We start from the raw sequence: 10827 nt of genomic DNA on the forward strand, positions 1-10827 counted from the left end.
ATTTGTACAACAGATTGGATTTGGCAAACATGTCGATTTTTTAACAGAACTAGTTCTTTGGTTTATCCCCATTCTATACAATTCGTGAAGTAAACCATTTATAAAATGCAGATTAAAAGAAAATTAACCAAATACATTGACTTACCTTGTCATATTTGTTAGGTCTACAAAAGCATTGATAAGTTTTTCACCCAACTATAATATTAAGAGATTCAAAAGGCTTATTCTTTTACTGGTCAATAGACAGCTTATGGAGGTTTCTTATCACCTTGTGTTAATTTCCCTTTAGTTCCAGTGTATTTAAGCAATTTTAGAAATATCTACCTTTACTGCCTCTCTCACTTGTCACAAGTCAGTTGGACCCTCATACCATTATTAATCCAACAAAAATTGACTATCACTGATATGTATGGAAAAAGTTTGACAGAATATAACTCAAAATATTAAACGGATTAAATACAGTTCATTTATTCTTAATGACTTTTAAGCTGATTGCATGGTAACTTTCTCGGGCACATACCTGAGCACATGAAGTACTCTAGAGACTGTTGTGAATAATACTTAGAAGTTGAAGTATATTAGAGTGATATTTGTTTATTTATACTTTAAACAACTACCAGGTAAGTCTTTTATGCAAAATGTTCGAAAATTATACTACAAATATACACGTACACTCCAAAGGGCTCCTAGTTTTATTAAAAATACTTGCTTAAGATAAAAACAGCAGATATGAAAAATGAACTCAAAAATTACTTCCAATTGCTGCAATTTTATTTTCCAAAAACTTTCAATATATTTTATTCAAAAGACAAAAATTTAATCAAAATAGTAACTAATTCTTTCCTGAAATATGGAATGGTAATAAATCATTAAGATGGAATTATAAATTAAAATGTAGCTTTATCTTGATTATAACAATAGTCCAATATTTATTTTAATTAATGTCAATTACAGAGTACACTCTTGTTAATGTCAATAAAAATATGCTTGCTCAGTCTTGTTATAATTAATAAGGACAGTCATATTGGGCGAACAAACAGTAAATTCGAAAAATTAATGATAAACATGGCAATACTTTAACTTTTTCATCAAGCAGATAACTAGTAGCAAAAATTGTTTTCTTATACAAAGAGTTCTAACTTAATTATTTCACAAGTTTTCTGAGCATATTAACTCTGTGTTGTCCAGTCCAAAAGCCCAATCAAATTACAACTGCTTCTTTCTACTCAGCTCCCTGATTTACTGTAATAGTCTTGCCTTTGGGGTCATCATACCTATCCATTATGGATAGGTTCAGGATCATAATTACCCCAAAATAGAGGATTGCCAGGAGGAATGCTGATGAAAACAGGAACATCCATATGGGGGTTGTGAAGTATGGCACACAGTCTTGTGGATGGAAGAAGTAATTTCCTTGAAGATTGAATGGTTGCATCTGAGAAAATATTTCAACAAAAAATTAATGTAGGCAGTGTAACAGAGAGATACAATTTAAAATTAAATATGATGTAAAAACAGAAGTATTATTAATTTTTATAACCCCCTTCTGATATGGTGGTCAAATATTTATACATGACATTATTTTTCCAAGTAAAAACAAAGAATTTTAAGAATGCACTATTTGTATTCTGGCACACCTTTTCATCAATTTAATTAAGCACAAAGTTTCTTTTCTTTATTATTATTGATTTACATTTTCAATATTTAAATGTGAGTTCAAGCTAGTGGTTAAAATATTGGAAAATTAAATTCTATTATTTTCTAAATGGCTTCAGAACTCTGTATTTTTCAGATAAAGTGTTTCTTTCTGATATGAATTAAATAGCATTCAAGAATTACATTTTTTACAAGGTTTTACTGACATTTTACTCTAATGTGACAAGTTGCACAAATATGTACACTTCATAATTTGCGTAATACGTGACTGTTGGAGATTTAATTTGACATACCATGTCAGGACAACATTAAAAAATTTGGTCGAAATTCTAAGGTCATGTAGGTGTAGCTAGTAAACTAACAAGCTCACCTGAAATCCTTTGAGGCCCACATATGAACCTTTGTAAGCGGCAACACTTTTGTCATGGAGGGCATCTATGTACATTACCATGTCAGTGCAATGGAATGAATAAGGAAATGGTAGGGTGAAGTCCATAGTCCCTGAACTCAATGTGGCATTCTCCAAAGAAGAGTTGAAACCTTTTTCATGTTCTGATGTTAAATTAAGCGCCACACTTGTAATTACCCAACGATCCGGATGATTTTGGACTGAAAAACTACAGGACAATTAATGTTACTTTCTGTAATCAGAAAATAGTTATCACAAACTGACATTTCAGTTGGCGCGTTTGAACTAAATGTAATTCAGAAATTTTGACTGCTATACTTATGTTTCAAATAGCATAGCTGTCTTCAAAAATTGTAAAAATTATTTTAAGGAATACACTTTAATGAATACATACATGACTTGCAAGTTGTACATTGAGCCATCACCAGCTTTTGGAAAATCGAGTACAACTCTGCAACAAATGTTTATAAAGCAATCATATTTTCTAAATCATATTAAAGGGTAGTTATTCTTCAAATTATTTTTTTATTAAGCACAAGTTTAAATCCTGTGCACCAAATATTAGTAACTTATGGAAAATATTCTTTAACCATGATATAAAGTTATTAAAATAACCACCCAATTACATAATATCTACATACAAAAAAAAACCAAAAAACCTTACGTTGCTGTGTTGTTGTCCCTTGTCGATTTGTCTGCAGTTAGTTCAGTGGGAAGCATGGTAAAGTTAAGAGCACAGTTTTTGGAATCAGATGAATTCATCAAACAAAAATAAGCTTCCCGTAGATAAACATAAATTTGACCATTACTAGCATTCATGAAAGTGCCATTAGCAGAGGGCACTGCTGTTTCCAGCAAATGTCTGTTGGCATGAACATCAGCGTCAGCTTTCTATAATAAGAAATAGTTTTATTATTTAAATGACATTGGTAATTAGATGTTAAAATAATTATAAATTACAATGAATATTTACTAATGTAACTGTATCAATGGAGAGTCTGAACACTATCATAAATTAAAAATATTTGTTACAAAACCGTTTACTTTTTACTATCCAAAAAAAGGTGTTGACATAATGTACCCATTAAAAATATATGTATAAGCCTACCAAATCATCTCCTTGAGACAAACCAGTAAACAGTGCAGAGTATTTAATATTTCTCTTCTCTAGGTGGTCAATTATTGCACCAATAGATTCATCTGAAAATGTTTAAAAATAAATTACATAGAAGTATTAGAAGCTTAGTACAAAATGTAATAAGGAAGTGTTGATTATTTCCTTGGGGGGGGGGGGGGGGGGGGGGTTGAAAATAACTCCTATAACCTGGCTGGCAACAAGGCTGCAACTAACTCTTGAAACTACATACTGTTGCAGAGCTGCATAAGAGAGAGAGAGAGAGAGAGAGAGAGAGACAGGTGTATAATTACAAAACCTAACCATTTTGACTAATGGTAGACTCTTGATCATCTTTGTTAATAGGGCTGAGCTGAATAATGAGCAAAAAGGGTTTTTGATCATCAAGGTTGAGGTTTTCAACATCTTGCAGACAACTGGCAGTGTACACAATTCCCTCATAAGATGACTTTAACTTTTCAACAGCAAGATTAGGATCCAATACATGTGGAACTTCAAGAGAAAAGTTATCCTCCATAAGCCTCTGAAAATATTTAAAAAAAAAAAAAAAAGCGTTGCTCAATAATGTGGCTTACTTAAATTTAATTTTTTGTCAACATTTGTAAAATACAATATTTACATCGAAAACATTTGCATTAACAGCCAAAACTAAGTATGTTCATACCTTAGTGTGTTTAAAGGATCCTCCATCACTTTCTACTGAATAGACATCAGCATATTTGGTGAAATCATCCACATGCAACTGAAACAGAAAAGTACAAATTTAACTTCTTAATGTTTACAAAGCAACCAATCATAAGGAAAATATAATAAATATGTTAAGTCTGAGATTAAATAATCTTTAATATTTTAAAAGGCATTCAATAATATCACACAAAAACCATTTTTTTAAAAATCTGTTTATAAAAATGTAAGCCTGTGTCTGTCCATTCCCGTGTCCTGCTAGTTGGGTGATCCTGGGCACCCAGGGCTCCTCCGTGACCTAAATGGCACCTACGTTTGTTTTAAAGAGTGCCATATACTATTGGTACAATAGGCTACTATAATCGTGGACAAAATTGAATCAGGCGCCTCCATCAGGTGACTTGCAGTACCCAGTGTTCCCCTGTGAGCACTATGGTGCCTACATCATTTTAAAGAGCATTTTATAATAGGGACAGGGTGACACACAACATTCAATTAAACTAAACCCAGGGGTACCCACCACTCCTGCAGTAGTGTATTACAGAGTGATTAACATTCACTTAAAGCTTTAATACAGCACATCCTGGGATGTCTGTGGACAAATCACATCCTCAATAATGATAATCCAAGAAATATACTGCCTATTTTGTTTACATTTAAATAACTCAATTGCAGAAAAGAAGGCCCCGCGTCTAAAAATACATGATTGGTAAAGCATTGAGAAATCCTCTAAAGTGTTGCGTCAGCAGCAAAACATGGGGTGGATACTTGCTCTATTTAATAAAAATTACCTTGCTTTGCAAAAATACCACAGCACTTTCAGTTTTACTCTTCAAAAAAGGCTCCAAGAACAAAGAGTGAAAATCTTCACTGCTAACTGCTTCGTGCACTTTGACTTCCGGCAGGTTACTGGTAGACCTAATGGAAATGTTTACAATGATATTTTAAACAGATAAATCAAAACATACAAGATTGACCCAAACTCAGACAAACAGATTACACCATGACCTGTTGTCCGTTTGCTGAATGAAATGACCACTAACCAAAACAGTAATGCCAGGTTGATGCTTTGCTTTGGCAGCTTTGGTTTTGTCTTAATTTTGGAAGTCGAAAGAGAGCGAGAATCTCTGACCTGCCTGTATCATAGGCCTATAGTATTTGTAGGCTAGATCTACTAGTATTATGGTATTGGTCTTTATTTTATAAGTAAAACTACAAGTTACAACAAAGAGTGGTTAAGATTTGATCACTTGACTAAGTTGACTTTCAAATGGAATTGGAGATAAAAATAAGTAAAAAAAATAAAAAATTGTTTAGGATGCTACCTTAAAGAATAATAAAATAATATAATAATTAGAATTAGGCCTATAGTATAGGCCTACATTACTACATAGAAAGAATTTAGGGTAATCGTTTTAGGTACGTAAAATTGCCCGCAGCTAGTAATGTACAAAAAAGTTAACTCATTGTCAAGGCTTTAACAGAAGTATATTGTGATATATTTGTTTCAAATATTATAGATAAATGAATAATAAACCTAAATCAGTGGCTAAATATATCAATATAGGCAAGAAATTATCTTTAAACAGCAGTGTTTGCGAGCAGGATTTGCTATATAAGAAGCGACCATCTGTAAGTTAGAGTGGCTTCCCCTGATTCTTGCGCTATAAGTTTACTATAAAAAAAAATAAACAAGACTAGACTACCCGTCATCCGTTGGATAACTGTGGGTTTCGGGGGTCATCCATCAAAAAACATCACGTCTGTCACTCAGAGGCATAGCGACCCTTCCCGGCGCCCGGGGACAAACTTTTCGATTTGAACCCCCCCCCCCCCGCAAGATTTCGATTTGCACCCCCCCCTCAAACTTTTGATGTGCACCCCCCCATTCAAACTTTCGATTTGCACCCCCCTCAACCTTTCAATTTATCCCCCTCCACCTCCCCCCCCCCCCCCCCCCCCCGCCCCCTCCCCCCCCCCCTCCTCGCTACGCTACTGCAGTGTCACTTATCGTCACAAAAAACAGACCCCACATTCAAAAATATGTTTCTTATCTTTTAAAAACACCGAAAACACCGATTTCGGACTAGCCCTTCATATACTGACGTCACATGTGACCTACTCAACTCTACTTCACCTGCCCAGTGTCCCGCCAAGTCTCAGACAACATGTTTCTATCGTTTAAAAAACGATTCCAGCCGAGCATGTCTCTGACCACATTATCCTTTCATATGCTTAGGACAAAGAAACAGGTGAACTCTACTTCACCTGCCCTGTATCCTGGCAAGTTCAGATAGACATCTTTATCATTCACATCTAAAAAAAAAAATTGAAAAAAAAATATCATTGACATATTGGTCTAGAACCTGTGCCACCCACATGAGAGCGGGCTACGCTACCAACTTAGCTATTTACTCGTGACGTCACAAATGAATTTTTATACTATACTTTTGAGTCTCCGCGCATAGATCTAGATATTAGGCTAGTAGTAGTAACTTTCAAATTAAATTTAATCTTAAATTAGCCAAACAAAGATTTATATAAAATAAAGAAGTTCTGAAATTAGCTAGATCTAGATAATTCTATCTAGATCTATATTCTACGACTCGCTTGCTTAGGTCTTAAGTTTAGTTTTTCTTGCTAGATCTAGATCTAGATCTAATCATTAGCTACGCTGATAGGCCCGGAGCGAGCATTTCAAAATTACCATATTCCAAACAAAGATTTATATAAAATAATAAAGGTCTAGGATAGTTTAGTATATAGAAAATCATTATTATCTAAATCTAGATAGAATTATCTATATTTTAGATATACGACTGAGCTATATCTAGAGTTTACGTCTATAATTTTGCACACTTAGTGGTATAGAAGCCGCGTATGAATCTTAAGCTACGCAAATAGATCTAGATCTAGGCCCTGACTCCAGCACTTCAAAATTTGCATAGGGGCCTAGTCAAAACAAAGATTTATACAAAACAATAAAGGTCTAAAATATTTTAGTATATAGAAACTCATTATTATCTAAATCTAGATAGAATTATCTATATTCTAGATCTACGACTGGTTTGCTTAAGTCTCGTTTTTTTGGATTGTATTTATAACTAATAAATCTATGATTTGACCTAGATTCTAGATTCTAGATCTAGATCTATAAATAACTTTCCTTCGACAGCTGATCTTTAGATCTAGAGAAATTTATTGAAAAACTAAATGAAAAAAGACAGTTTAAAATTGATATAAGTGTTGGGACGTAATAAATACAGCAAACGGACGTATTGTTAAAGTTATGACCGACAGAAAATTAGATTTAGAACGCGTTAAACTTTTGAATGGGAACACAATTTTCTTCAATAGACGCCGCCATTTTATTGTACTAAAGAGTAAACAAAAACCTGTGACGTCACTATTCCCACAAAGTTTAGTCAAGGTTTTAACATTTTAAAAAAAAATGGGTTATTCTGCGTATGAATAAATCAATAAATTAATTAACGTCTTTAAATAAATTTGTGATTAACAGTCTGTCTGCATTAAAAAATTATTCTCTACCTACATACTATTTTACAGCTTTCCACGATGAGTGCAACCATGCGAGATATCCGATCAGGCAAACAAACAAACAAAAAAATAAATATTCAAACATGTAAACAAACTTGACTTTTAGTAGTATATAGTATAGATTAGCGAGGCTCACTAACTCGAAAGCGTCCTTGGTTGCTAACCAGAACATGGCTACCACACCTTGGCCTACGATTGGGCAATTTTTCAGCTTTGTTCGAGAGACCACCTTAACATTAACATTAAAAATAATTATCACGCGAAAAATGGCGTTTTTTTTTGCGTATTTTAAGCTATCTGAAGATGACAAAGCTATTTTTGCCAGAAAAAAAAATTAAAATTTGCTTCCGACAATGTAGGTCAAACGTAAACATGGGTATAGTTTGAGTTGTTTAAAAACTTTAAATAATGGTCTGTTAGGTGTCCAAATGGCACTGTACGGTAGGCTATTATTAGACTGATCGTTTAGTGAAAAAATATTGTAATTATTTTATAACCATTTTAAGAAATCGGCGCCCAAAAAAGGTCACTGAAAGCACGTAATTTTTAATTGTGACGTCATCGCTATTGTGATGGATGCTGTACGGAAGTATGCGCAATAGACGCTAAAAGGGTTGTATATTATTTCAAATGGGCTCACAATTTGGCCTTGATTTCCTGCGTAATTAGGCTAATTGAGAATCATTAGTGATCTTTTACCTGGCCATGTGATGATAGGTATCTTACAAGGCTATAAAAGCCCGCGAAACACATCGATCTACCCTTCAGATTGGTATTGGTGAGAGTATTTGATGCATACTTATTATAGCAAGGATAACTAACTTGAAAGCGTCTCTGGTTGCTAACAACACAGTAGCGTAGCGAGGGGGGGGGGGGTGGGGGGGACACATGTCCCCGGGCGCCGAGCTTAGGGGGCGCCAAAATGGGTTGGAAAAATAAATTGAAAGGTTGAGGGGGGTGCAAATTGAAAGTTTGAGGGGGGTGCAAATCAAAATCTCGAGGGGGGGGGGTGCAAATCGAAAGTTTGAGGGGGGGGTGCAAATCAAAATCTCGAGGGGGGGTGCTAATCGAAAAGTTTGTCCCCGGGCGCCGGGAAGGGTCGCTACGCCTCTGTAACAACAACATGGCGTCCTAAACCGGACGCTTAGTTTCGGACATTTTTCTTGTCTGCCCAAGTGACTTTATAGGAATTCGTTTTTAAAATGTTTACCTCGTGAAAAATTGCGTTTTTGTCACATAATGTAAACAAACTATAGTTGGCAGTGCTAAATATGCCAGAGAAACGCTATAAATTGCTTTGGATAATGAAGACCGAAGCTCAAAAAGTGGTGCCGACAAACATTCGTAGATCTTTTTAAATATTAGCAACTACGATGTAGATCGGAAACCGAAAGTACATCAATATTAGATTTAACAGTCTGTGTAAAAATAAATCGAATATTACATGCGCTAATTTTTTAAAAAATTCTCCAAAACGGTCACCACCAGAAGTAAAAATTCCATAACCCACGTGACCGCTATTGGGCGGCAGACGTTCGCCTAGGTGGCTCTATCGACTCTTTACTACGTTTGTGTTGACGAGCGTTAAGTGAATATTTTCCAATTTTGATTTTTACATTGCTGGACAAATTAATTAAGTATTTCGATCTGAACACGGGAAGATAGGAATTAGTTGGTATTTCTGTAAAAGCCCGTAAACCTGTGATCTCGTGGTGAAACGCGATCTCGAAAAAGTCTAGGTGCTAAATTATTTACTTGATTTTATTATTACTAATTACTACTAGATCGAATTATAGTTAATATTATTTTCATTTGCTTTCATTTTTATATAATTGATTATTATGATTTAGATCCAGAAGGGCTAGGCTAATAAATTATAATAATCATATTAGAGGACAGCCTGCATAAACAAAAGTTTGCATTCTTAGATCTAGATCGAGTTGACACAGTACACAGGGACTCGCGCACACGCTCGCGTGACGAAAGAACGCAAGCGGGCTCGTGACGAATTTGCATAATTTTTCACTCACAAGTGATCAACGTTAATGTGATAGGCGTAGCCTAACAATCTTTAAATAGATCTATCTAGATCTACACACCAGCTCTAGATACAAATTTAAGTATTAAAACTCCACCTGGATCTAGCTTCGGACGGGCGATGTTTCTCTCGTTGACAAAACAACGCGAGCGAGCCGTCACTACGCACAGCCTATGAGTGGCGATGTTTGGAATACATTTCTCGCTCACATGTGATGAAATTTAATGCAACGACAGTTTTAAAAATAAAAACAGATATTTTATTATGCCTATATACTTTTTTTTAATATTTAAAACTCAGCCTAGACAAAGCTTCCATGCTGGATAAGGGAGGAGGGTTAGATTCCGCCGTTAACTCAATCTATGTATTATTATGCATAATTGTCCTAATTAAACATTCCTATTTACACTGATTAATCAAGACTGAATAAAACGTGAAAATGAATACCTTTAAAAAGTTTAGATCTATATATTTTTAAACATTTATACGTGATTATTTTTGGTTCATTCATTTGGCGTTTGCTAAAAATATAGTAAATAGATTACATAACCAAGTTACGAGTATCCTTTCGATTTCGTTTTATTGCAGCATACCTCCACTTCCCCCTCCCCACACATGATCCTTACGAACCTCCTAGGTAGTTTTCAGGTCAACTTTAGGAATCAGATCTCAGACTGGTTGTCATGGAAAAATCTTTCACAGCTAAGCTGTATGGCACCAATAATTAAAATCATGTATTTTAGTTCATAATGAGCTAAAATCATCAAATGTAGTGCCTAGTTAGTTAGAAAAATATCTCTAGCTTTTATTGGTATTGGTTAAAAAAATAAAAAATTAAAATTAAGATTTAGTGAGCCTCGCTAGTATAGATGGCTGCTATAGTAAATGAGCAAGGTTGCATCTGTTGTAAACATCGCTACGATTGATTACCGAATTTAGATCTATTGATTGGGCATTGGGCCTAATAAAATTTATAATGGGTCTAATTTTAAATTGAGGGTCTATAGACCTAATTATTAGATCAATAATTTATAACCTGGATCTAGATAAGATTCTATAGAGTTTTGAAAAAAAATTAACTCACTTTTCTGACGACCACAACAAAGCTGGAACTGTCGATGCTGTGCTGCTTGCCACATTACATAAAATGACGATGGCAAAGGCGTAATGCAACATTTTCAGAATAGCTAGATTTTCTAAAACAAATTTAAAGAAGTCTTTTTCAATGTGAAGAAAATCTAGTGTAGATATCTAATCTAGAATCTAGTAAACTCCAACAGGTCTTGTGATTAACCTTCAGCACCATTCAACATCACAATACCGGAAATCTTGTGACTTGTTATTTAT

The 10827-nt window shown here is 34.5% G+C and overlaps 1 protein-coding gene across 1 annotated transcript; it reads right to left on the reverse strand.

Moving 5' to 3' along the window:
• Window positions 1-753: 753 nt before the first annotated feature.
• On the reverse strand, window positions 754-10827 carry LOC131952880 (V-type proton ATPase subunit S1). Its single transcript, XM_059315794.1, has 9 exons — window positions 10565-10827; window positions 4676-4802; window positions 3865-3942; window positions 3504-3723; window positions 3174-3265; window positions 2730-2956; window positions 2460-2516; window positions 2027-2273; window positions 754-1435 (listed from the first exon to the last, which is right to left on the reverse strand). Exons 1-9 carry the CDS (start codon window positions 10654-10656, stop codon window positions 1223-1225), a joined length of 1353 nt encoding a protein of 450 aa, XP_059171777.1. The 5' UTR covers window positions 10657-10827; the 3' UTR covers window positions 754-1222.

This window comes from Physella acuta, unplaced genomic scaffold (genome assembly GCF_028476545.2).
Source record: "Physella acuta isolate Inbredline_101_S28 unplaced genomic scaffold, ASM2847654v3 ptg000893l, whole genome shotgun sequence".
Classification (NCBI taxonomy): domain Eukaryota; kingdom Metazoa; phylum Mollusca; class Gastropoda; family Physidae; genus Physella; species Physella acuta.